This window comes from Cnephaeus nilssonii (genome assembly GCF_951640355.1).
Source record: "Cnephaeus nilssonii genome assembly, chromosome: 5".
NCBI lineage: Eukaryota > Metazoa > Chordata > Mammalia > Chiroptera > Vespertilionidae > Cnephaeus > Cnephaeus nilssonii.
Genome location: NC_137076.1, coordinates 17,516,698 through 17,544,140, shown reverse-complemented (window position 1 = coordinate 17,544,140; position 27,443 = coordinate 17,516,698). Strand labels below are relative to the sequence as shown.

At 50.6% G+C, this 27,443-nt stretch overlaps 1 protein-coding gene across 5 annotated transcripts; it reads left to right on the top strand.

The window, feature by feature from the left end:
• The first annotated feature begins 147 nt into the window (after positions 1–147).
• Positions 148–26,669, top strand: MAU2 (MAU2 sister chromatid cohesion factor). 5 transcript variants are annotated; one of them, XM_079772132.1, is made up of 19 exons: positions 148–461; positions 7,619–7,636; positions 8,213–8,278; positions 9,710–9,805; positions 11,243–11,337; positions 14,081–14,108; positions 14,437–14,592; positions 15,663–15,809; positions 15,892–15,982; positions 17,053–17,156; positions 17,684–17,761; positions 18,038–18,103; positions 19,477–19,563; positions 20,164–20,213; positions 20,429–20,506; positions 20,689–20,800; positions 22,551–22,641; positions 23,510–23,637; positions 23,904–26,669. In XM_079772132.1, the coding sequence occupies exons 1-19, from the start codon at positions 186–188 to the stop codon at positions 24,018–24,020; spliced, it is 1,884 nt and encodes a 627-aa protein (XP_079628258.1). In that variant the 5' UTR covers positions 148–185; the 3' UTR covers positions 24,021–26,669. The 5 variants fall into 5 exon arrangements, with proteins under 5 accessions (XP_079628258.1, XP_079628256.1, XP_079628257.1 ...); XM_079772130.1 differs by having other exon boundaries at positions 23,510–23,650; positions 23,897–24,028; XM_079772129.1 differs by having other exon boundaries at positions 149–461; positions 19,477–19,560; positions 23,897–26,669.
• Positions 26,670–27,443: the final 774 nt, after the last annotated feature.

Sequence of the window (27,443 nt, the reverse complement as noted above, 5' to 3'; positions counted from 1 at the left end):
GCAGACCAGAAGGCGTCGTCTTTTTTCACACTTTCCGGGAGTCGCAGCCACTCCAAATTATAAACTACATGTTCCAGGATGCTTTGTGCGGCAGCTATCGCGAGGGACGCGAAGAGTGCCGGGCCCCGCCCCGTAGGCTTGCTTCCGCCTCCCTGTGGTGACGGCTTGTTGTTGTGGAGGCCAAAATGGCGGCTCAGGCGGCGGCAGCGGCCCAGGCAGCCGCGGCCCAGGCGGCGCAGGCCGAAGCGGCCGAGTCATGGTACCTGGCACTTCTGGGCTTCGCCGAGCACTTCCGCACGTCCAGCCCGCCCAAGATCCGCCTGTGTGTGCACTGCCTGCAGGCTGTGTTCCCCTTCAAGCCGCCTCAGCGCATCGAGGCCCGCACGCACCTGCAGCTCGGCTCCGTGCTCTACCACCATACCAAGAACAGCGAACAGGCGCGCAGCCACCTGGAGAAAGCGGTGAGCGCGGGCCCAACCGCGAGGGAGGAGCGCGGGCTCCTTGGGGGGCCTGAACTGACGGGCCGCGACCACGGCAGGCGAGGGCCTCCCGGACCGCTCCTCAGGGACTTCCCGCCTGGGACGCAGGACCCCTAAGCCGCCACTCTCGCGGGGGACGTTATTTAACGTCTCTAGCGACAGGGTCCAGGGCCCTGCTCTTCTGAGGAGCAACAGGGTCCCCAAATTCTTTAGGTTTTCAGGAGTAGACATGTTGGCGCCTTTGGAGACGTCCCCAGATTGCCAGTGAGTCCTGCAGCTTCCAGCTTCTCGGGGCTCAGCCCCAGCAGCATTAGCCTGAACGCGCCCTCCTGAAGTGGCTTGGGATAGTGGAGGGCCGAGGTGACAGTCCAGGCATCCCTTGGGAATCTGATGTTGGGTCTCTCAGAAAACCTAGGGAAGCATTCTCGCCCTGGACCCGGAAGTCTGATAAGTGTCTAGAGAGGGTATTGTGCCCCCATTAGTGATGCGAGGAGTCATAGGTGGGAGGCAGAGGCACAGAGCCTAGAGTTAGTCATTTGAAGTCCTGTAAGGAGGCGGAACAGAGTTGGGTAGGGGGGCTGGATTCTAGAACCAGTTTGCTCAGTGGTGGGGGTTGGGGAAGGGGCGCTCCTAGCTCTTGCTTTTTCTGTATTCACCTGGTGACTTCTCTTCCTCCCACCATCCCCTTCAGAGGGCAGGCCTCACCCTCCCACCCCACCTTTTTGTTGTTGTTAATTCTTGCCCAAGGATATTTTCCCCCTCGATTTTTAGAGAGAATGGAAGGGAGGGGGAGAGAGAGACACATAGATGGGTTGCCTCCTGCACTCGCTGGACTGTGGCTGGGATGGAACCTGCAACCCAGGTATGTGCCCTTGACCGGGATTCCAACTCGTGACCCTTCTGTACGCAAGCTGAAGCTCTACTAACTGAGCCACACTGGCCAGGACTATACCCTCCCATCTTGACTTGCGAGAGATCTTGGTGCCTCAAAGAATCTGGCTGTGGAGTTTTTCTTCTCACAGTGACACTCAACTCCTATCAGACTGTGACTTCATTTGCCATTTACTCTTTTATTCTGATTGAAGTGTGGCTCAATGGTTGAGCGTCGACCAGGAGGTCATGGTTTGATTCCCGGTCAGGGCACATGCCAGGTTTGCAGGTTCAAACCCCAGTAGGGGGCAGGCAGGAGGCAGCTCATCAATGATTTTCTCTTCGATGTTTCTATCTCTCTCTCCCTCCCTTTCTCTCTGAAATCAATAAAAAAAAATATATATGTATTTGTTTTTAAAAGGAAACTTCTTGCATGGAATCAACTTAGATTTTAAAAAATGTATTGATCTGAGGTAAATCTGATCCCACCAATGGCAAAAGTAACAAGTGGCTTTTGGAAGGATACCAGATCTTTGTTTTACTCAGTTGGTTGATCATAATCCCATGCACCAAAAGGTGGATGGTTTGATTCTCAGTCAGGGCACATGCCTGGGTTTCAGGCTTGATTCCCCAGTAGGGGATCTCTCTTTCTCTCAAATTAATAAAAACACAAAGAAGAAGAAAAAAAGAGTTGGAAGGGGACTTTAGTCCTTGCTTGAGCAACTTTCTTGTTTTAAGAGTGAGGTGGTAAGGGCCCAGAGAGGTTAAAGTGATTGGCCAAAGCCACATGTCAAGTTATTAACAAAGTTGGGTTCAAACCTAGGCTCAAGATCACCAGGTTCCATGCCAAGACAATAAATTGTTATTGTTTTTGTGAAGTTCTATTCCCAGTTATTCGGCACTTATTTATTCAGCTCACACCAGGTGCCAAGCCCTCTTCTAGGTGCTAGGGATCAGCAATAACTAAAGCAGTCCCTGCTCCCATAAGTTTATGTTTTAGTGAGGGAGACAAATACTGAATATGTAGTAAGAGGTTAGGCAGTGATGAAAGAATCATGAAAAATATGGGCCAGGGAGAAAAGATGGCGTTGACAAGGAGCTTTTTTTTTTAATGGATTTTTTTTTAGAGAGAGAGAGACATCAGTTTGTTATTCCACTTATTTATGTATTCATTGGTTAATTCTTGTATGTGTCCTGACTCTTGTATGTGCCCTGACTGGGGATCGAACCTGCACCCTTGATGTATCGGGACGACGCTCTAACCATCTGAGCTATCCAGCCAGGGCTAAGCCCATATCCTTGTGAAGTGGTTTCCCTGGATTTTACGGAACCCTGAATCTTGTGGGATCTTCCACAGAGACACATGTTCCCCTCTGTAGCTCACACTGACATTATACCTGGAAATCCCTTTCTTTCTGTCAGTTGCATTCCCTGCTGAGATTTTGTTCAAATTTCAATTAAAGTGCATTTCTCCATGCTGTTTTTCTTCTGCAATTGTTTGTGATCTCCTTTTGTGTTGCATGCTTTTTTAAAATCATTATTCTTTATCAGTTGTGTGTTTTTCCCAAATCGGGCAGCTATCAACTTTTATTCTTTCCTTTCCCAGACTTGCTCGATAAAGAATCATAATATGTTCTCCTTTTATTTATTTAGTTTTAACTTTTACTTATTGATTTTAGAGAGAGAGGAAGGAAGAGAGAGAGAGAAACACTGATTTGTTGTTCCATTTACTTATACATTTATTGGATGATTCTTGTATGTGCTCTGACCTGGAATTGAACCCACAACCTAACAACACTAACCAACTAACATATCCAACCAGGGTCAATATGTTCTCCTTTTATTTTATTTTTGTTAATTCTCACGCGATGATATTTTTCCATTTATTTTTAGACAGAGTGAAGGGAGGGGTAGAAACAGAGAGAAACATTGATGTGAGAGCACAACATTGATCAGGTGCCTCCCATATGCCCCCCACTAGGGACCAAGACCACAACCCAGGTATGTGCGCTTGACCGAGAATCGAAAGGCAACCCTCCCAGCCAACTGATTCACACTGGCCAGTGCAGAAATCTCTTGACTAGAGAATTTGTGAGGCTATTTGTACAGTTTGTGTCAGATTGTGTTCCTTTACATTTCATTTTCACCGTGTTAACTTTCCTCTTGCTACACATTCATTCTTTTTTTTTTAGATTTTTTTTAAAAAATATATTTTATTGATTTTTTTACAGAGAGGAAGAGAGAGGGATAGAGAGTTAGAAACATCGATGAGAGAGAAACATCGATCAGCTGCCTCTTGCACACCCCCCACTGGGGATGTGCCCGCAACCAAGGTACATGCCCTTGACCGGAATCGAACCTGGGACCCTTGAGTCTGCAGGCCGACGCTCTATCCACTGAGCCAAACCGGTTTTGGCATACACATTCATTCTTGTGTGAATTTTTGGTCTTCCTTATTTTCATACAAACAAACAGGTCCATTTCAGTAATTTGCACATTCCCCCTTAACTTTCTTTTTATCACATTTCACTTTATCCCTTGGCCTGGAAAGTACATCATCATCTTAGACTTTCCTGATTTAAGAGCCACAGAGAAATAAATGCCACTCCTCTGGAGTTTTTTATTTGCTATAATCCAGGCAGTCATTCTATATACAGTGGTTTCTCTGACTGCAGTATCCATGTCAAGACTGTGTTTACATTCTCTTTGCTTTTGGAAAAGAGCTGCTTTTTAGTGGTGGTTTTGTTCATCTGACTTAGAAAGCAGCTCCAAACTCTACCGTCCAGACACTTGTTAATTCTCTTTCCAGGTTTAGCCTGACAGTCTCTGGTTTACCTTCCCAGCAAGTAATTAAATGCTTCCCTTCCTCTTTTTAAGGCCTGAAAGGGCTCAATGGTGAGCCTTGCATCATCAGGCACAGCTAGAGCAGATCTGTCATTCTTCAGGATCATGATTGTGTCCTAGTAACTTCCATGCCCCATTGACCAGGAGCAGAACCTTGTGCAGAAGCTGCATTTACAGAGCTTGGTGTTAGCCTTTTCATGGAAGAGTGATCTTTGCTTCCTCCTGTTTTCATTTTCATTTTCTTCACTCTCACTCTCTGAGTCTCCTCTGACTTCAGGATTTGAAATCTGTTTAGGGACCACCACTTCACAGTTCCACCAACTCGCCCCTTGCCTCCCTTCCAACCCCTGATTCTTCTGGTTCCTGCCTGGGAATTACCATAGTATTTTTGACGCCTTCTACATGCCAGACCATGCATTCATGCTTCTTGGAACACTGTCTTATTGGATCCTCAACAAACCTACAAGGTGGAGACCACTTCTGACTTGCTGCTGACAGGGGGATGCTTGTAAACATGGTCACACAGCAGAAAGAGACAAGGCTGGCTCCTAAGTGTTGTGCTTCCATCCCAAAGGAGTTGCAGTTGATAACTATTCCTACACATTTGGTTATTAAAAACCTGATCTTTAAAAAAAAAAAAAAAAGTTACCTTGGTTTTGAGGTACAAAGAAGTCTTGAAATGCTCTCCGGCCCTGGATTAAATTCTCCAAGCACAATAAGTGTGCTGATATGGGCACTTCCACCTCTCAGGATGTATATTGGCCTTGCAGTGATCCCTGCTTTTTCTGAGAACCCGAAGGTGGCCCCAGGGACTTCAGCTAGGGTTGTTCACATCCTGCCCTGTGCCTACAGGCTTCCCCACAGCTCAGGGCCATTCGCTTTGGTTGCTTTCCCACCAGGAGAAAGGAAACATAAAAGCTGTTTTTTAATGTTAATGTTAAGGTTGCAACTTTGGGTAAGGTAGCAACCTTGGTACTTTATTTGTGAGCTGCATATGTTTCTGATGTCTGTATATTTCTGATTTGTGATTTTAGGTCACAAGTGTTAAAAAGAAACAAAAGCAAAGCCATTTGATTGGTGTCTGGCAGACAATCTGAGGAAGTTACTGGCTTGCCCTGACACTGAGCCAGTTCTTTAGCTTCTAGCTTTGGTACTTGGTCATAGTAGGGGATGTCTCAAGGTGTCAGTGATGCTGATGCCTGACACAAAGCAGTAACGTTTGAAGGGAGCTGTCTGATGCCATTTGGGAGTTAGTATTTTAAATTCGTAAGTCTCAGCCCTGTGGCCATTTGCACACAAGGAAGCTCTCATTTCCTGGTGATGCTAGATGAACTTGTCATTCATGTGACAAATGTTTTCCAGGTACCTCCTGTGTGTTGGCCTGTTCTAGGAACTTGGAACACAGCACCATGAGGAAGCACATCATAAGTCTTTATCTAACATCCCCCATTTGTGTGTGTTTCAAGTGCCGGCCACAGCGCATGCATGAGAGCATGGAAGCAGGTTGTAGCCCTGGGAACAGATGCTAAGGGCGACTAGGATCCATGTGGGTCCACACCTTTAAGCCCGGCCTCTTGTGTGTGTCCACGTTCTCTTTATCCACTCTGTACTCTTCCTAGAGGGCTCCTCTTCAGCACAGAGGCCTTGTCTGAGGTAGATCTTGCACATGGAGATTGAGGTGCAGGACCACAGAATATCAGGGTTGGGCCAGATCTCAACATGTCCCTAACTCAGCTCTTCAGTTACACAGTCTCCTACACAGCATTCCATCCTTCCTCCCAATTGGTGGTCTTCAGGAACTTCTATTGCTGGACTGTCCTTCTCCCTGGGGAGGAGTGGCTTCTGTAAAAAGCAAGCCCCAGCTTTCATGTTTACCACCTTTATGATATCACACACATGTGGCTTGAGCTGGGCCCGTCCCCACTGTCCCTGTAGACAGCCTCCAGCTAAGGAACCCCATCTCTGGGGCTGTACTCCTGGCAGCAGGCACTGGCTCTGCCTTCTGGGGACCCTGAGCCCTGCTGACCCTGCTGCAGTGGGGCTTTGAGAGAGGACTTTCGGGTTGGCTGCATAATGCCTTTGCTCCGGCTCTGCAAGCATATGTATGTGCTTGTGTGTGTGCACCTGCACATGTGCTTGAGTGCATATGTGAGAGTCAGGAGCCCAGTGGCCCTGAGTGCTCTTTGTTCCTCTCCCACAGCTCCCCCTCCTGGCCCACCTGTGTCTTTCAGGCAGCTGGTCTGGGGTGCAGCTCCAAGTCTTTCCCAATCTCTTTTGTGACTTTCTCCTTCCTACTCACTCTTGCCCCAAAGGCATCTCCAGCCCCAAGGCTGTCCGCCAGGCTTTACTAGCCCCTCCCTCTGCTCATGTTCCCAGCCAGCAGACCCTTGGGCCTTCAGTCTCTGGCTCCTCCTCCTCCTCCCTCTGCATTCTCTGCTGCATCTAGGATACTCTCAGATCCCATTGGGTCGGGCTCCATAGATGACAACAGGGCATTCAGATCCACAATCACTGCTACCAGTGAGTGGCACATACACCTTCCAGCCTTTTCACAGGTTCTTCTCTGCCAAGAGCACTTCCTTTGCCTGGGAACACACACACACACACAGCCCCAGACATGCCCCCCACCCCCCCCTCATCCCATGCTGTTCTTTCACAGAGCATGGCAAGTCAGGGTCTTCTGTTCAGCCCCAGATTTGCCTTGCAGGACTCTGAAAACATTTGTGGGACAAGTGTCAGATGAATGCTTGAGTCCTAGATGGTCTGACAGACTGTGGTTAGTGGATGGATGGTCCTGGCACCTAATTGCCTCCTGTAGGAATGTGGCGCTCCAGGGCACAGCAGTCCCCAAGTGGGAGCATGTTATTGTCTGAACTATGTCCTGCATGTGTGCCAGCAAAGGGACTACGAGCTCAGGTCTCAGAATCATCTCTGCTACCCCTTTGCCAGGTCGCTGCCCTCACAAGTCCTTCCTGGAGCTCTCCTCCCTCCCCTCTGAGGCTAACTACTCATCTCCAAGCATCTTTTAAATGCCACTAAGGATTGACACCCCCAGACTCACTCTCCAGTTGTAATTGAATTCTCATGTTATGATTTGCTATTGGGGAACTGCAGTGAATAGCACAGAAGGACCCCTCTGCATTCCTTCCCCTTTGAAGCATTGTGGCTCTAGTGGGAGGGGCTCAGACTCACGTGCCTGGTGGGACAGGAAGCACCCTGCCAGTAAGGGAGAAAATGCTTGTTTCCCTCTCCCCAGGCATGCTGTGGTTGCTGGATTAGAGGATAAATGAGCCTATAGGCCACCTTCCCACTTACCTGAACACCTGTAGTCTCTGTGACAGGACAACCAGTATAAACCCCAAAGCCAGAGTTAGTATGTGCCACACATTTGGCTGAGAATTAATACTTTTTTGTTTCTCTTTCAGTGGTTGATATCACAGCAAGTATCCTTTTCTTTGTACTGTTTCCTTTAAGAAATGCTGTTTAATAAAAAGTATGTGTTATAAACTTGAATTCCCACTATGATACACCCATGGGTTTAGGTCTTGGAGAATCCCTGCGCAGCCGTATCTGTCCCTTCAGACCAGTGGCCTCACCATGGGTGCCATGTTCCTCTTCAAGCCCAGCATCTAGTTCCACACCTAGCCAGCGGCAAGCTCAGGGAACACACCTGACTGGCGAACCTCCCCAGTGTAAGAACCCCACACATTAACTTTTTTTTTAAACAATATTTATTTTATGTACATATTTTTTACTGATTTCAGAGATGAAGGGAGAGGGAGAGAGAGATAGAAACATCAATGATGAGAGAGAATCATTGATCAGCTGCCTCCTGCACTCTCCCTACTGGGGATTGAGCCCACAACCTGGGCATGTGCCCTTGATCGGAATCGAACCCATGACCCTTCAGTCCACAGGCTGATGCTCTATCCACTGAGCCAAACTGGCTAGGGCACACATTATCTCTTTTAAACTGACCTTTTTGCAGCATCTGTACTTCCTTAACCAGATGTCACTAGATCCCACAGTTTGAAGATGTTAAATTTGAAGCAGCAAGTCTTTTGTCTGAATTATACTGTCAAGAGGTAAGAGCCTATGGAGGTTTCTGAAAGCGGGGTCTCCCTGTAATGATGGCACAATGGCAAATTGATGCTCTCAGGAGTGGACTGACTTTTTTATTTGGCTTTCTTATTTATTGTAATCATCACCAAGGATATGTTTTTATTGATTTTAGAGAAGGGGGCCTCCTGTATGCACCCAACAGGTGATTGAACTGGCAACCTGGATATGTTCTCTGACCAGGAATCAAACCTACAACCTTTGGTGTACGGGAAGATGCTCTAGCTAACTGCGTCACCTCGCCGGGGCTTTTTGTTCTGTTTTGTTTTGTTTTTTCTTCTGACTTCCTCCTGGCTTTTAATGCTTCCCATTACTTTCCTACCTTCGGTGGTTGTGGGTGATCACTTGCTCATGAGGACCAACAGAATATTTTTCTAAGACTTCCAGAGACTTGGAAAACAGCCTTGTCCTAGGCTTAAGATAATTAGTTCTTGAACAAGTCCATATAGTTTATCTTCATAATATGTTTCCTGATCTCAGGTGTAGCTGAAAATCGCCTCTCCCCACGTTGAGCAGCAGCCTGTGAGGCTCCCTGGGTAACAGGGAATGCATGCTTCACACCCCTGGCCCATCTCTCTTGTAGTACAAGAAAGATGGCAATTGTCATCCAATTGACTGTTCAGGATTTTGAACTAAAGCTACTTTCAGTTTAGTTGAATGAGTTATTTTATGATCAATGCAAAAACCTCCCAGCCAGTGAGTCCAATAAAATGTCTTTTCTTGCCCAGCTGGTATGGCTCAGTGATTGAGCATCAACCCATGAACCAAGAGGTCATGGCTCAATTCCCAGTCAGGGCACATTCCCCAGTTGCTGGCTTGATCCTCAGTAGGGGTTGTGCAGGGGGCAGCCAATCAATGATTCCCTCTTATCATTGATGTTTCTATCTCTCACTTTCCCTCTCTCTGAAATAAATAAAAACATATTTAAAAAAATAAAATATCTTCTTCCTCTTCTTGCTTTTTTTTTGCATTCTCCTGGTGTCCTGGTGCATGGGATGACACTCAACCAACTGAGCCACACTGGCCAGGCTTTTTTTTTTTTAATTATTGATTTTTAGAGAAAGGAAGGGAGAGGGAGAGAAAGAGAGAAAGAGATGTGAGAGCACACATTGATTGGCTGCCTCCTGCATACCTCCCACCAGAGATCAAGCCCATAACCCAGGCATATGCCCTGGACCAGGAATTGAACTGTCAACCGCCCTGGTACATGGGATAATGCCCAACCAACTAAGCCACACTGGCCAGGGCTCTTTTCTTTTTTAAATAAAGTAAATGAGCAACCTACAAATCCATTTGTGAGTGTGAATGGGAGTGGTCTTCCGGCATCCCAGCATATGGAATCCAGCTTGCTGCCAGCTTATTTCTATTCTTCCCCAAATGTGACTGTTTCCTTTCAGAATTCCGTTGATGCAGCAAAGCCACTGTTGCGGAAAGCGATCCAGATATCGCAGCAGACCCCATACTGGCACTGCCGCCTGCTCTTCCAGCTTGCTGTGAGTACTGTGGGGCCTGGCCAAGACATGGGTGCTAAAATTGGGGCACACCCACCTGACTCCTTCAGGACACACAGGCCTTCCTCGGGCTGCTGCACCAAGACAATGGGGACACAGGGATGATCCTTTAGCCTGCTCACAAGTCCCTTTCAGCCTCTGAGGTTAGCAGTATCTCCAGCACAGGTCTTTCATTCAGCATCAAGGGTGATTGCATTCCCCTCTCTTCTGGTGCTCCCTTTTGCCTGTATTCATTTACATTTTGGAAGCATTTCTTGCCGGAAGCCCACCGTGTTTTTTAAGAGCTGTGCTGAGATTCCAAGGGGCTGCCTATTGGGCAATGAATGCCTGCTCGAGTTAAGCCTTTGCAGGGCTGCTGGGGCACAACCTCACCTGGGCTCTACGTGGTCGTCCCTTCCCAGTCTCCCCCCCCCCCCCCCCGCCAACCTCCCTTCAGCTCTCCAGACATAGTGGTGGCCTGGTCCCAGTGCTCTGAGATGCTTAGGTAGAGGGAGCTCTCTGGACTAGGTCTTCCTGGCTATAGTGACTGGGCCTAAAGGCTCCCCGTTGGGGGGTGCCTTTCTCTCCTGGGCACTGCCTACATTTCCCTCTCACTGTTGGCCTCCAGCCTTTCCTGTCCCTGACCCAGCCTGCCCTCTACACTGCTTGCCTATCTTCCATGACACAGTTCCATCACCTGCCTGTGTGTGCAGGATGTGGGCCCTCGGCTGGAATTGCTTTTTCTTCCCTCCACCCCCCCCAAGAGTCCCTCATCCCAGAAGGGTGTGGCTCAGGGTCCCCGCTGGGAAAGCTTGTCCAGCCAGCGCTCCTGAGCTCTTCCTCCCTGACCTGCTGCTGTTCCTTCCGCACAGCATTGTCTCCTTTAATTCTCCCATGTGTGCTTTGCCCATTGGCACATAATATGTGGGCCAGGCAGTGAGACACCTGCCTCAGGTCACAGAGTTGCAGGGTGCTCCATGCACCTGGGAGCCCAAGCTCAGCTGAGGCCCCACAGGTGTCCCTTCCTTTTAGCTTAAGGCTTCTGGGTTTAAACTCCTACAGACACTTGCCCCTGAAGTAGTTCTTGTTTGGGGTTCCTCTGGCTCCTCCTTAGTGACTGGCCCCTAAAGGTGACCTTTGAAGCACAGAGATACACTCGTGCAGCCCTGGGGGTCTACGCCTGTGAGTGTTAATTGCTGGCTCTATGCACTATTAAGTTTAGATGATGTACACACTGCAGGCAGAATAGACTTCTGTACCTAAAGCAGTTAACATTGATGAGAGTATTTGGTTAATTTAACTCAAAACTGACACTGAGGCAATTTTGTTGACAAGTGGGGAGGTTCACTTTAACTTGCCAACAAAGCTTAAAGGTCAGGTACTGAGTATTATAAAGCAAGAGATTTGGAAGCAAGGATTATTATTCTCTCTCCTTTTTAGCAACTGCACACCCTTGAGAAGGACCTGGTGTCAGCCTGCGACCTCCTAGGTGTGGGAGCTGAATATGCACGGGTGGTGGGATCCGAGTACACACGGTAGGCACCCTCTCCCCACACCCCTCCCCTTTTACTTGGAAAGAGCTCCGCCATTTGATCCTGGACAACAAGTAGAATTGGCATTTCAGCATGAAACAGCAGTCATCTGCACACATAGTAAGAGATGTACAAATTAAAGCACCACAGAATGCCTTTTATCCCATCAATTCACCTGTTAATTCATGAAGTTGGAGAGTTGCCTGTGAGGGTGAAGGGCAGCTGGCATTCTCAGCACAATTGGCATTTACATATATCTAGTATATTGAAATAAAAAGTGCTTGTACAATTTGTTGGGCCGATCCCCTTTTTGGTGCAGATATGAAAGTGATGCCTGCAGAGGGCGTAACTAGCATGCTTATCAGCACCTATGGTAAGTAACTCCACCGTCCCTCTCAGGATGCCCAAGAGCTTTTAGATGCACAGCAACAGACAGTAAGCTGAGTAAGTGGAAGTTTGTATAAAAGAAGGGTGGCTCAGTTGGTTGGAGCTTTGTCCTGATCACAGAAAGGTGGTGGGTTCGATTCCCAGTCAGGGCAAATACCCAGGTTGTGGGTTTGATCCCTGGTTGAGGTTCATGTGGGAGGTAGCCAATTGATGTTTCTTACATCATTGTTTTTCTCTCTCTCTCTCAAATCAATTTTTTAAAAATTAAAAATAAATAAAAAAGGGACATAGCCCTGGCCCAAGTTCAGTTGGTTAGAGCATCGTCCCGATATGCCAGAGTTGTGGGTTTGATCATCAGTCAGGGCACATACAAAAATCAACGAATGCATGCATAAATAAGTGGAACGACAAATCAATGTTTCTCTCTCCCTTCCTCTTTAAAATCAGTCTTCTATATATAAAAGGCTAATATGCCGAGTGTCCCCTCGGGAGTTCGACCTAGAGACCAGGAGTTTGATTGCTTGCTGTGACATGCGCTGACTACCAGGGGGCAGTGCGGAATGAAGGAAGGCGAAGGCCGGGCTGGCAACCAGAAGGCCCAGATCGCCCCGATCGGCCCTAATGGCCCTAATCTCCGGCCAGGCCTAGGGACCCTAGTTTAAAATAAAAAGGGAGACAAAGATTCCTGTTATGCATGAAACTGCTTAGACCATCTGGAGACTTTTACCCTAGGGTTGGGTGTCACGGTCAGAGGCCTTAGGAACTTCACTGTGTACCCTCTGTGAAGGCCTCTAGTCTCTCTTTTTTTCCCCAAAGAGAAGAATTCTGTGCACTTGACAGACTCTTGGCAGCAGTGCTCTTATTCTTTTGTGTGCTTTGAAGTTCTGGAAAGTTCTCTCTTACAGAACTGAGCTTATCCTATGGAGTTCTTGGGACAGAATGGTCCCCAACTCTGTTCTCTGAGCTCTGGCTCATGTGTGGCCCATGTGGAGCCACACAGCTTTCCATAGGCTGTCCTCGTCCCTCAGCCAGCCTGCCCTGAGATGGCAGCTGTTACACTATTTGGCCTCACATTCCTGGCCCCTTACGTTGCGGCTGCCACTGGGTCCATGGTGACACACTTTGCAGGGTACAGGGATAGCTACACAGCAGATGTTCCCATGAGTACACGTATGAGTGTCCCCAGACAGGCTTCTGTGCCATTGTGGGTGGATGACTTAGGTGGCCTCCACCAGGGCACAGAGCCTGCAGGTCACCTGGCCCAGAACCCCTGACCATGGATGTAGGGCCTACATCAAGTGCTTCCTATGTGACAACATCGGAACCTTGATGTGAAGTTCCAAGCCTTCTATTTCAACAGTTGAACAGCTGACAGGTAGACTTAAAGAGTTCACACCTTTAGGTAACAACAGGGAAGAACTTGGTGGCCTGGAGCACAAACATCTTGTGAGTGTGACACTTAAACACTACAGGCCCCTCAATTGTGGCGGACATGAGGCAGGGCTTCTGCTCACTGTGGTGCAGCCCTTTGGGCACCCAGACACTTAAACACTACAGGCCCCTCAATTGTAAAACAGAGAACGGCACCCATTTGATGGAGTGTTGGCCACAGCACTTAGGGACTCTGCCAAGGCTGGTGGGACAGAGACTGAGACATTGAATAAACGGGGCTGTGGGCTCTGCATGACCACAGCTGTTCCTGAAGGCAGCACCTGTCTCCCCTGTTTTGGCTGTTTCCTAAACTTGTTAGCATGATCATTTTATTGACAACCATGCACATATATTTAGAAAATGCTGAAAGGTTTAAGAGAAACAATAGAAATTTAGCTTTGCTGACTATTGCGAGTAGAGACAGTGGGTGGTGAGGCTACTGACATGTCTGGAGCTCCCCAAGTTCACCTCCTTAACACTCAGAATCAGAAGGCTTGGCCGGTCACTGGTGAGGAAGGGGAAGTGTGGAGGGGCCACAGTGAGACATGGCTTTGGGTTCAAACACCAAATCCTGCCCACTCTCCCCATACCCTATGCTGTCTACCAATGTTGTGTCAGCAAGAGTGAGATTATGGCAAGCACGTTCTCTTGTACCTTACCCCTCCGTGATTTCTGAGCATCTATCTGTCTATCCTGGGCTTTTGAGCCACATGAGTGTCTAAATAGGCCAAACACATAAAGAAAGATTGAATAGAACAAAGTGGAGCATTCTGATAAATAAAACCAGCCTCATTGGGGGTCGCTGGGGCCACTGTCATATGTTTAAACCATCCCCAAGCTTGCTTGTTGGTCCCTATGAATGTTGGGGTGGTAGCATCCCAGGAGGCGCCTGGGCCTCACAGACTGACTCCCCCTCTCTGTTTTCTAGGGCGCTGTTCCTGCTCAGCAAAGGGATGGTAAGTTGAGGCTGAGCAGAATGGTGCACGTGTGGCGGACATGAGGCAGGGCTTCTGCTCACTGTGGCGCAGCCCTTTGGGCACCCAGACACTTAAACACTACAGGCAGCCACCAGAGTGAGGCCCCGTGCTCCAGCTGGGTTCAGAGGTGAAACTCAGGTTCCAGGTTGTGCAATTTGTGCTGAGGAAGGAACAGCTTAGATGTGGGTTCCAGCCCAGCTTTTTGCCTTCCCTGCATGGTTCCAGCAGTCCCCCAGTGGGTGGGCAAGCAGACGGTGGCCCTGTGCACTGGGAGGGGCCCTCAGCACCTGTGCCTCTCCCTCCCCAGCTGCTGCTGATGGAGCGCAAGTTGCAGGAAGTCCACCCACTGCTGACGCTCTGTGGACAGATTGTCGAGAACTGGCAGGGAAATCCTATCCAGAAGGAGTCTTTACGTGTCTTCTTCCTTGTGCTCCAGGTGACACACTACCTGGATGCAGGGCAGGTGCGTAGTGCCTCCCACAGTAGGGCTGCTGGGGAGCAGGTAGGCGATGGGAGGGGCAGGGCTTGGGCTGAGATACCCACTCTGTTGTTGCCTCATGTCCCTCACCACAAAGTGCATCTCATTCAAGGTTTAGCTCCCCCACATACCCTGTTGTGCTCTGGCATGAGTACTGTGCCCCTGAGGGAAGAGGGTGCTCTGACAGTGGCCTGTCCTCGTGGTGGGAGTAGTCTTGGCCTCACACAATTCCATGATAATAAACTGGGGATTCTGGCAAGGTGCTTGACACACAGCAGGTACTAAAGCAGTGTCTGTCCACCACCCGCAGCTGATGAGAACTTCGTGAGGTTCAAGTAGGGAATGACAGAATCAACTGTTTCCGAGAGTTGACTTTATAATCCCCGTGTAGTTGAGGAGAGGCTGTACCCCCTATGGGCGAATGTGCTCAGCCTTTGGGGGTGTTGCCCCACCTATTCACCCCACCCTGTCCCACTGACTCACCACAGGCCTGGCCTCGAATTCTAGGAGGCTGCAGGTGGAGCCCCAGAAAACGTCAGGTCTTTCATTGGTAAGGGACTGCCTCAGATTCCCCACCTGTGTCTACATTTACCTGTTGGGCCGAGTGCTGCACTCAATACATAGAAACATAGAGCACATTCATGGGTGCTCTGGACATGTCCTATGGGGCCTGGGGACAGGGCTTCCCAGTGCCCAGAGGCCACTTCAGATGAGGCACAGCACCTGTAGGACTCCTGGCCCAGGAATCTACTTCTTGCCCCCAAGGATGACTACTAGCTGCCCCAGCCCTGTCCTGCTCTCTCAGCAGGAAGTAGGAAACATAGCTCATGCAGGGTCTTTGGACGGGTCTCTCCCGGTCCTTGGTGTTTGGACCCAGCACTGGGCAGTAACTGAGCCTTAGTCCCACAGATGACCCTCTGACCCTGACCCCCACCCTGAGAGCCTGCTTCCTGTAGGTGGTGGGTGTGGCGGGAGCTCCTGGGAAGAAGGGACTGGTGAGCTGGCACCTATTGGGAGCAGGTGCTTAGGTGTGCAGTACTGCCCACCCACTGCAGGTGAAAAGCGTGAAGCCATGCCTGAAGCAGCTGCAGCAGTGCATTCAGACCATCTCTACTCTGCATGACGATGAGATTTTGCCCAGCAACCCCGCTGACCTCTTCCACTGGCTGCCCAAGGAGCACATGTGTGTGCTGGTCTACTTGGTGAGTCCCCAGGGCCGAGGCCAGGGACCAGGTGGGTGAGGAGAGGACCCTAGTGACCACCACCGTCTGGTCTTGTCGCCAGGTGACTGTGATGCACTCCATGCAGGCTGGCTACCTGGAGAAGGCGCAGAAGTACACAGACAAAGCACTCATGCAGCTGGAGAAGCTCAAGAGTACGTTGGGCTGGGTGGGTCACATTGCCATTGTGCCCCTTGGTCTGTGGCCTGGCCACCGCCTCATGCTGGGCCTGAGAACCCTGTAGAACTGCAGTGCCAAGCAGTCCCCATGAATCCCTGTCCCATGGGTCCAATTACTCTAATTGGCAGATGAGAGTGATGGATCAGGACAGAGCAGGCCAGGCCTAGGCTTGACCTTTTATCCTTGGCTAAGGGTCTTGTGCCATCTCATCCTGTCCACCCCACTACACAAGACAGTTGTGATGATAGTTAGCTGATCCTACCTGAGCCTGCTGAGACAACAGTGCTCAATTGAAACGGGGTCTGCTATTATCCGTGTTGTGACATGGATTGTGCTCAGCGTGAGGCTGGGATCTGAATTTGGCTCTTGCTGACAGATGGCCTGGAAGTTGTGGGTTCTTCCTGGACACTTGACTGATCTATCCTGTGGGATCACGGACCTTTGACTAGCAGGATCCCAGAGCTTTGATTCAGTGTCCCCATTAACCTGTCAACCCAGTCCCTGTGCCCTTTGTCAGCGCTACTGGAGGAGAAACCATTAGCTAAAGATGCAAAGCCCTCAGGGATCATAGTTCATTCCCTCTGGCCAAGTCGGGGAAGGTCTCTGCTGTCTAGTTCCAAAATGAGATGACAGCCACTTGGGGCAGCCAGGAATTGGGTCTCTCCACTGCTGCCTGAGGTTGTCACACAGTATCATTCTCCTGGGCAATGTCAACCCACCATGTTTGGAGTGTTCTTGAGCATCCAACTGGGTTGTGGTGGGTCGGTGGAAAACAAGTCCCTCCAGGGATTTCTTACTCTTAGAATACTCTAGTCACCAGAAACTGCTATGAGCCTGTCTCCCTCTCCACCTGAACAGGGAGGTGAAACCGGCACTCATGGGTGCAGTGGGCATGAATAAAGTGACAGGCTAGGTGTTGGCGTGGTGCCCAGCAGAGCAAGTAGGCTCAGACCTGGTAGCCAGTGGGTCAGTGTGGTGGGAGGTTGGACCAGGGGTCAGCCTCTTCTAGCTGCATCCTGAGTGTTCATCTCCTTCTCCCCTCCAGTGCTCGACTGCAGCCCCATCCTATCCTCCTTCCAAGTGATCCTGCTTGAGCACATCATCATGTGCAGGCTTGTCACAGGACATAAGGCCACCGCACTACAGGAGGTGAGGCCGCTGGGGATGGGAGGGCCGGGGACAGGTGGTTGGAGTTTGCCGAATTCAGAAGTTAACACATAGGAGAATGTAAATTTGCCCAGTGCACATCAGCAGGACATTTGTCCGTGTCAATTCACTATAACTTGGCAGTTGGTGACCCTACATGGGCACAATTGATCAGACATCTGGTACAGAAATCAATGGCCCTTTCCCTAAAAGCTGGACAATGTCAACGTTTCTAGAAGTGCCCAAGGAAGATGGAGCTCTCCTTACTGCATGTAACTCCTGCTTACCAACTTCTTGAGTGAGCACAGGCCCTTAAGCAGGGCAAAGGCACTGACAGCCGAGACAGGTTGGAAATGAGGGAGAAGGCAGGTCACGGACAAGGATCACTGTCTTCAAGGAGGTTAGGGCTGCCCTGTGCCCCCACAATGGACACACCCACCAGAACTTTATACCCAAGTTAGGGCAGGCAGGATGTGGGCACTGGATCCCAGGTTACAGGTCCCGTGATGTTGGGCATGCTCTCCCGGCAGATCTCACAGGTCTGCCAGTTGTGCCAACAGTCACCCCGGCTCTTCTCCAACCATGCTGCACAGCTGCACACGCTGCTGGTGAGTATGCAAGACTGCCTGCCCCAGCCCCATTCCAGTGAGTAACCCCATGACAGTCACCCCAATGGACTTCATTCTAACAGACACCTTAAGTCCAAGTTGACTTAGGTCCCAGGAGAAGGGAATAACCCAGCATGCTGTCTTTCTGCCTCCTCGCCAGGGCAAAAGCTCAGGTGTACCTGGCTCATAGAGTCACTGGTCAGGCTCGTCTATGTGTAGCCATGCGGCCCTGGGCAAGTGGCAAGGCTTCAAGTCCTCAGTGCCTCCTTCTTCCAGGGCCTGTACTGTGTCTCCGTCAACTGCATGGACAACGCCGAAGCCCAGTTCACCACAGCCCTGCGGGTAAGGTGCTGGCCCTCACTGCATGGGGCAGGCAGTGCTTCTTAGTAAGGAGTCGGGTATGGGCTGTGATAAGGACAGCAGCCACAGAGGCCACCTGCTGCTGCCAGGTTGGAAACTCCACTAGGGCTAGTGCCACATCATCATGGAGTCAACAGCCCAGTGGCAGATCTCCGCTCTGCCCACCTTGCTCCAGAACCAGACAAGCACATCCTCACTTCAGCCCCTATGTGCTTCCAGGAAAAGGAGGCCAGCAACACCTTCCTCCTGGTGGTCCTGGGGAGGCCCCAAGCAGAGATTGGGGTGTGGGGGCTGCTCTGTGACTCAGGTGAAGTCACTGGGGTGTCACGTGCACCCTGACTGTCAGGCAGGGAGCTCTGCTCTGCCAGTCTCCAGACCTCTTTACTCCTAGGGTTGAGCTCTGGTGGTGTTACTGCTCCTCCAGGATGCTCCATGTGGCCATAGGTACAGGCAGCACACCAGAGCATAAAGAGCAAATACAGTGCTCATTCCCATGGCTTTCCATGCCCATTCTGTGTCCCAGTCGCTTAGGCTGCCAGGACCACACACACACACACACACACACTACCCTGCCTGCAGTTATCACGACCTGTAATGGTCGCTTGGCCCCTTCCTCCTCACCTCACTTTCCACAAGTGGCTGCTGCTGCTCTGATTGTGTGTCCCAGGGAATCCCCCATTAGCCAAGAGAGAAGTGGTGCAATCAGAACTCAGACCCAACCCCCTTGACCCCAAACAGCTCTTTTTGTGGTCCTACAACAAACTAACCAGAGCACTTCCTGCAGGTGGGATTTGCACTTCCCCTGCACCCTCAACCTTTTGCACACTGCTCTTGCTCAGCCCCACTGGGAATCAGGACCTGGGTGATACTTGGGCCTCTCATATCGATTCGTGTCTTGGCCATTCTCAGTTCCCAAGAACTGGGGACAGTGGTCTATCCACCACTGGTCATTTCTTTCCTGGTCGGGGCCTTTCCAGGACCAACATGTACCTCTGTTGTATCTGTGCTCACAGGGTCTGAGGGTCACCATGGTTTGGAGGGAGTGGCTGCCTGCGTCTCAGTCCTGAGAAACAAATAGAAAATGGACCAAAATGTAGTGTGTTCTGAGGACAGGATCAGTGCAGCTGGTTTCCTACATTTCTCATAACACAGATGATGGTTTTATAGCCGAAAGAACTAACAGCTGTACTGTTCTTGCATTTAGGAGGTGGGGGTGTGTGTGTGGAGGGGGGGGGGGTGGTGTTGGTGTGTGTCTGAATTAAAAATGGGAGGTTCCACAGTAGCCACTAGAAAGTGTTTGGGTAGCTCCCGTGCCATGAGCAGCCAACCCCTAATGCCCTGTGTCCCCATTTCAGCTCACCAACCACCAGGAGCTATGGGCCTTCATTGTAACCAACCTGGCGAGTGTGTATATACGGGAAGGAAATAGACACCAAGAGGTAGTAGGTGACATGCTTCATGTTTGGTATCCTTTCTTTCAACTCTTACTCAGGGACTAGGGTGGGAGGTGTCCTGGGCACCAGCCATCTCAGCAGCCCGAGCGTATCTATCCTTAGAGTGTAGTGTGGCTGAGGGGGCCACATCTGGGGCAGAAACATTCCCTGGCTAAGTAACACTTCTCCCTGTTGAAAACAAGCCAAGCTTTGTCAAATCTCCCAGGACAAATTTAGTTTCTTTCCTGAGCTTTTTGTTGTAGAATCACAGTGAGACCTTGTGGCCCATGCACTGTGACCCCCCTCACCTGGCATAGGGCAGGGTAGGCTGAGGGTGCAAGGACCCTGCACCAGACCCTTCACACTGGAGGCTGTGATTCCCATGGGGGTGTGAGGAAGTGAGCAACCTATGCAGTGTCCTATAGTTCCTTTACCTGCTCTAGATCCTGCCCCCTTTACCGGCAGGTTGCTCAGGCGTGGGATTCACGGTGAGGACTCAACGCTATCAGGAAGTTGCAGGCAGCCCTGGTCAATTTACTAGCATAGTTGGGGCCTAACTCTCTCACATTTAGAAATGCAGAGTGATCCCAACTGACATTTCCTTTGCAGCTGTACAGCTTGTTGGAGAGGATTAACCCAGACCACAGCTTCCCTGTCAGGTACATGGCCCCACACTGAGGTCCTACTTTACCATTGCCTTTCTTATGTATTTTCTGCTCTCTGGGTTGGTGCCACCACCTATGGGGCCCCTGACTGCCCTGTTACTCCCAACACCGTGCACCATCACTTCTACCACCACCACCCACTCCCCTTTTGTAAGCCTGCTATATTTACAAAAACCCCACCAAATTGTGACGCTTCACTCTCCCCCCAGCTCTCACTGCCTTCGAGCAGCGGCTTTCTACGTGCGCGGGCTCTTCTCCTTCTTCCAGGGACGCTACAATGAGGCCAAGTGAGTGCTATTGAGGGCGGGCAGGCTGGGCTGGCCCTCTAGGTGGTCTCCTCCCTGACAGCGTATGCTCAGCCCCTCTGTGCCCCAGCCAGGCAGGTTCTGCTCGCGGCTGAGAGGCTGCTGCTGCCTCTTCCTCCCCCAGAGGCATTTCAATGGGGCCTCGGTCTGTTCCCCTCATGTAGGCGATTTCTGCGAGAAACTCTGAAGATGTCCAATGCAGAGGACTTGAACCGGCTCACAGCCTGCTCTCTGGTGCTTTTGGGCCACATTTTCTACGTGTTGGGGAACCACAGGGTGAGTGCCCAGGCCGGGCTGAGGGACAGGGCCAGCATGGTACTTGGGAGCACCATCAAGCAGTGCTTTGCATCCTGTGCCCCTCGATTATCTTGTCTCAGTGACACCCTTCCCCCCAGCCCTCTTTGCTTCATGAGGCTTGGCAAGGGCAGAGGTGTCCTGGCTCACACGGCCTGGGGGGCAGGCCTGGGGAACTTTGGGTCCCTGGAGGATGGGCCTATGGGGCAGACGGATCCTGTGCTTGGTTGGGGCTTCCTGGAGCTGGGAGGGCTGAGGCAGGTTCCCCTTTGTGTGTGTTAATATTTGGGATGGAGAGTGTCCTCTTAGTCAGAATCCCTTGGGTTCTGTTTCTGCCCAGCAAACATGGTGTCCTCAGGTCTCCTGTTTCCACTCTCACCTAGAGTGGCCCCTGGAGCTGGTTCTGGTGGGATTGGCCACTCCAGGTCTCCCCATCAGTTGTGCATCATTGCATGCTCTCACCCATTGACCTCACAGACCTTTAATTTTTTAACAAAAACATTTGTCCATATTATAAAATATGACATGTTTATCATAGAAGCTCTGAGAAGCAAAGTTGAAAATCATTGCATGACCTCTGTCTTCTGGCTTTTTCCATTGCTCACCCCTGCCTACCCATAGGTTTTGTTTCTCAGGATGTTTTCTAGTTTTACATCTTGTCTTTCCCTACACCACTGTATTAGAGCTTTTTTTAACAGCAGCAAGAATTTTGAAGCAGCATCTACTCCATAGTTTAGCCAACCTCACTTGAACTGTTTTCACAAGACAGATGACACAGGTCAGGTGTCTTGGCCTGTAAGTTTCATCTGACCAAACCCTGGAGCTCCCTAAAAATTAGCTTTTTATTTTTATTTTATATATACACTGAGTGGCCAGATTATTATGATCTCTGAACGCATAATAATCTGGCCACTCAGTGTGTTTGTGTGTATGTATTCATTGATTTCAGAGAAGAAGGGAGAGGGAGAGAAACATCAATGAGAGAAAATCACTGATCAGCTGCCTCCTGCATGCCCCCTACTGGGGATTGAGCCCACAATCCAGGCATGTGCCCTTGACTGGAATCGAACCCAGGACCTTTCAGTCCCCAGGCCAACGTTCTATCCGCTGGGCCAAACCAGCTAGGACAAAAATAAGCTTTTTAAATGAGCCTGGCTGGTTCCCCTCCCTACAACCATGTGACAAGTGTTTTCCAAGGCTAACTGGCCCTGCTGCTCAGGTACTGATGGCCATGGCTGGGGATGTTACCACCGCCGAAGAAAAAGGATGACCTCTGGGTTCTCCCTTCTGAGTGCAGCTCTGCTTCTTTAACATTCTGTCACCCTGCCCCTAAGCCTCTGAGCACAGTGGGGACAGTGACCTGTGTGTGTGCCTAGGGGAAGCATGAAGCCCCACTGAGTACAGACTATGTGCCTGTATCGCCGTGTAGTAGATTTGATGACCTCTTGTCCAGATGGGGAGATGAAGGTCACAGCCCCAAACTGCAGATCCAGGCTTTGAACCAAACCTTCCTGGCTCTCATCTATTTATAAATCTCTAGAAGCAGGGAAAGGTGGGCAAGGCAGCTCTTTAGCTGCATCTCTGGTTCATGTTTTGGGTGATCCTCGCCTCTGAAGTAGAAGTAAGAGTGTGCCAGGCAGCGGGAGGAGGGCACAGCCTGGGCTAGGTATGACAGGTGGGCTTGAGCTGTCCCTGCTGCCTCCCCCACTCCCTGGCTGCTCTTGGTCCACAGGAGAGTAACAACATGGTGGTGCCCGCCATGCAGCTGGCCAGCAAGATCCCAGACATGTCCGTTCAGTTGTGGTCGTCAGCCCTGCTGAGAGGTGAGTATGGCAGCTGGCCCTTCCCAGAGATCAGAGATGCTGAGTAAGCCCTGCTTGGCCTTTGCTCAAACTGGCCTCTACATGCCACAGCCCCAGTTCTAGCACATTCTCAGGTTCTCAGGAGGCCATTTGAGGGCAGTGGTCACTGGGCTCAGTCATGTCATCAGCTCAGTGCAGGACCTGTGAGGCTGATTCTTGGCATCTGGGTGAAGACTTGGACTGTGAGCACTTGTGCTTGTCCTTGTCCCATTGGCAGGACTGGCTGGGATGCTCTGGGCGCAGGGCGGGGGCTCAGCAGGTGGCTGCTCCCCTATTTACAGAGACTTGCCCTAGGCCCTGAGGCAGTGGATTTTGTGGACTTGTTCAGTTCTCCTGCCTCAGAAGTGGGTGTTGGGTGCCCTGCTCTAGCTAGCTCCTGTGTGCACAGGGACCTTCATTGCCCAACCAGCCTCTGCGTCTGCCCCCGTGGGCCCCGCTGATCACCCATGTTAAGGACATGGCTCAGAAACTCAGGAGGGCATTGCGAGGGCTGCTGGCAGGTGGATTTAGCTGACCCCAAGACGGCTCAAGGCCGGTGATTTGCCAGGTGCACAGGAACCCAGTGGTGGAGCCTGGGTGTTGTTGTTTTTTTGCCTCCCGCACATGATCCAACCAGTGCCAGGGAATGAACCTGCAACCCAGGTACATTCCCTTGACCGGGAATCAAACCTGTGACCCTTTGGTGTGCGGACCGGTGCTCTAACCACTGAGCGCTACCGGCCAGGGCTGGAGCCTGGGTTTGACCTTAGGGCTCCACCTATACCCAAGGGGAGTGCCATGGAGTGATGGCAGGAGAAGGCAGGCTCACGCATGTGTGTCTTACCCTCAGACCTGAACAAGGCCTGCGGGAATGCCATAGATGCCCATGAAGCTGCCCAGATGCACCAGAACTTCTCTCAGCAGCTGCTCCAGGACCACATCGAGGCCTGCAGCCTCCCCGAGCATAACCTTATCACGGTATAGGCACGAGGTGTGGGAAGACAGAATGGGGGTGGTGGTTGGCTCCTCGGGGCTGGCTTACCTTGCCTGCAGCCCTTCAGGGTGTGGGGCACACTTCCTGAAGAGGAAGTATATGCTTGGCTGCCATCTCCCTGCATCTCTCCAGCAATTCCTAACTGAGCCTAGTCTCAGGAGCCCCTTGGGTGCTGGAAATGGCACTAGTCACCCAAGCACGTGATTCAGAAGGACTTCACTTGTGTGTTCTCTCTTCCTGCAGTGGACAGATGGCCCGCCGCCCGTGCAGTTCCAAGCTCAGAATGGACCCAACACCAGCCTGGCCAGCCTCCTTTGAGACCCCTGGAGGGGACCACCCAGCTTCTCAAGGCCTCCGTGGGGCCTAGTGTGTCCCTGACTTCCACCCAGATAGCACTCGCGCTTTCCTCTGAGGCGTGCTGGCATGGTGTCCCCAGGCTTCTTTCCCAGAGCTTCCAAGTCCCCGGGGAGTGTGCAGGGCCAATTCCCACCCTCCCAGGAAGGGCTGGCCAGCTTTACCGCTGTGAATCAGGACCCCGGTGCTGAGGCTTGCAGGTGGAATGTTGGAGCCAGTTTTCCAGAGCCATCCTTTAAAGTGGACTTGAACTGCCAGTCCTACTACAAGTCACGCTTTCCTGGGACTTTCTGGATGGGGAGTGCCAGGATGGGCAGCACCACTGGGGCATTGCCACGTGACTTCCATTGCCTGAACTTTTGTGCCAGGCTGGAGTGTTTCCTCTGCTCTCACAGCAGCTTCCAGAGCTTAGAGGCAAGATGCCAATTTCTGGCCAAAATTGGAAGGAAGAAGTGAGGATGCACATCAGGGACAAAAATGCATGTCCTGCTACAACACTTTTCCCAGCTTGCCTTTCGCTCCAGTGTCCATCCTGACAACTAGTGCCTCTGGTCAGGGCACCCATGAACTCGCCTTCCAAACATCTGTACCTTGACTGGATCACTGTCTGGCCATGGGGGTGCACATGCTGTAAACATGGGTGTGCATGTGTGTGCATACTGTAGACAAGTGTGTGTGTGCATGTGCAGTAGATACAGGTTGTGTGTGTGCGTGCGCACATGCGTGCACGTGCATGTGTGTTGATTCTCAGAGCTGGAGCTGAGACTCCTGTGTTTGCACCAGCTGCCTTCCCCCATCAGTGTCTGTATTGTGGAAAGGGTAGAGGACCCTCCTCAGTCCAACTCAGGGTGCTGAACGAAGGCAGCTCTGTGGCCTCCTCTGCAGAGGATATTTGCAGATGTCTGGAGCCCAGCCAACCTGGCCCTTGGGAGGGAGGAGGACTACCTACCGTGGGTCTTGGGACAGCGTTGAAACCTCTTCCCAAGCTGGACCCCCCCAGGAAATTCTACGTGGCCCAGACAGTGTGCTTGATTCTGTGCTCCTCTTGGATACTCTAGGAGGTGCCTCAGTGGTGATGGTGGGATTGGGGGCAGTCAAGGCAGTCGCCCTCTCCAACTTCTGGCACCTGGGAGCAGCTCCCCACTGAGGGGTGGTGAGTGGTCTTGCTGGTCAGGGTGGCTTGTTGGTTTGTGTCTCATTACCCTTGCACTGTGAAGGCTGCTTCTCGAAGCCTCTGTCTGTGATGGAAGGAACGTTAGGATATGGGATTACTCAGGTAGCTACTTGGGCCCTGAGCCTGGGTGTGCCTTAGCCACAAGCAGGACTGTCAGCAGATCACCCTGCACTGGGCCACTGCCCTCACCAGGCCTGTGACAGGGCCCTGCTGCCCACTTGGGGGCCAATGACAGGCATGCAAGTGAGTCACCAGTTAGAGGGGCAGGCTTTCCAGGGCTTGTCCCAAGAGGACCTACCATCCCTGTGTTGCCCAGGAGAACCTGGGTGTTCAGGGCTGCTCCCTCTGCTGACACCCCTGAGCGCGTGAGGCCTGTGGAGGAGGGTGTAAGCCCAGTCATAAGCTGTCCCCATTCTGTCTTCCTCCTCTATCAGGGGCCTTCCCCTCCACTCTAGGGATGGAGCCCCCATCTCGCCATAAGCTGCGCCTACCAGCCTGGATCCCACACTGTCTAACTTCTCCGTATCCACATTAGTTCAATTGTTGCACATGTTTGTCTCTGTGTATTTATTTAAGCCTTTCTTTGCTTCTAGGGAATTTTGTATGTAGAACAATTTAAATAAGAACCTCAAAACTTAATGTCTGTTCTGATGTTAAAGTGCTTTTAGTGACCACTCTGTTATCTATGTGTGTAAAGTTAAGGATAAGTTCTTAAGTTTACAATGAAAAATTCAGTACTCAACATTTAATATTCCACTTAGCTTTATGGGAACCAAACTGTGTGTATGGTTTTGAACCTCCCTCTAATGCAGCATCTACCAATTACATCAAGCTGTCATACATACCTTTCTGTGAGTCCACATTGGGTGTCTCACAGTTTCTCAATCATAAGAATTTAAGACAGCAAGTGAGCCACCAGAGAGATGTTGCATATAGCTAAATGTTTGGGGGGAAAAAAACACAAAAATTCCAAACTCTTCAACTTACAGGGCACACAGTAATAGCATAAGGATTTTGTTGGCAGGTCAGTTGCTGAAAATTGGTCAGACCCTCATGTGCTCTCCTCACCTCCTCCTGTTAATAGAAGTGCCCTGGGCCTGCTGGTCCTGGAGGTGTCCCCAGGTTCCCTCGAAAACAGCTGCCTCCTGCAGGTGGCCACAGGCATGGTGAGGGTCCTCTCCCTAGGGTAAATACTCCCTATCCCACTGACTGAGCACAATTGGGTAAGGGCTGCCTGGCACAGTGGATATGCTTGTGGTTGCATTGTTTGTTTTGTTAAAGGGTTTTTAATAAGTATGTTTGGCATAATATCTTTTTAACGGGTTTGTAATATGGTTTTAGCAGCCTGTAACTTCACTGGTGCTTTTAATCAGGAAAACAAATTTATAAATGCAAAACATTGTTTAAAAGACTTAACTATACAATATAGCTTCTTGTTTGTGGATTTCTTTTTCTTTGTATTCAAAGTAAAATCACTTGCAGTAGCTATCATTCACTGTGTCCTTGTCCTGCCTTCTGCCCTTCTCCTGCGCCACCCAACAAGCTTTTGCCTTGCCCTACCCAGCCAGCAGGGCTCTAGGGACTTCGGTTAACCGACCAGGTGCAAGGATGCAGAGCCCATACTGGACTGGAGGACCTGGTGGAAACCTGAATCTTCCCCTCTGCTAATGATGTTCCACTGGTCCAGCCCTGCCTTGAGGGGAGGGAAACCCTGAGACATCCCAGGCAAGGCCTCCTGAAGCACTGTCTTTTTAAAAATATGTATATTTTATTGATTTTTTTACAGAGAGGAAGGGAGAGGGATAGAGTTAGAAACATCGATGAGAGAGAAACATCGACCAGCTACCTCCTGCACACCCCCCACTGGGGATGTGCCGCAACCAAGGTACATTCCCTTGACCCGAATCGAACCTGGGACCCTTTATTCCGCAGGCCGACGCTCTATCCACTGAGCCAAACCGGTCAGGGCGCACTGTCTTTTCTTACTTGGCCCTCAACACAGACTTCCTCACACACTTTGACCAGCCTCCATTTTCCTGGGGAGTTCTTTCCAGGTGTTTTTATGTAAAAGACACAAAATTAGCCATTTAATGTTCACAATTCAGTGGTATTAAATATTCACAATGTTGTACAACCAGTACCTCTTTCTAGTTCTAGAACTTTTCCATTATCCGGAAAAAAAAAAAAAAAAAGACCTTTGATCCCATTAGCAGTCACTCCCCATTTCCTCCCACCTCTGATAACCACTAATCTGCTTTCTGT

Coding starts and splice junctions, on each gene's coding strand:
- MAU2 (XM_079772132.1), top strand. CDS start 186: ATGGCGGCTCAGGCGGCGGCAGCGGCCCAGGCAGCCGCGGCCCAGGCG. Junction 14,593..15,662: donor ACTACCTGGATGCAGGGCAG/GTGCGTAGTGCC, acceptor CACCCACTGCAG/GTGAAAAGCGTGAAGCCATG. Junction 15,983..17,052: donor GCAGCTGGAGAAGCTCAAGA/GTACGTTGGGCT, acceptor TCTCCCCTCCAG/TGCTCGACTGCAGCCCCATC.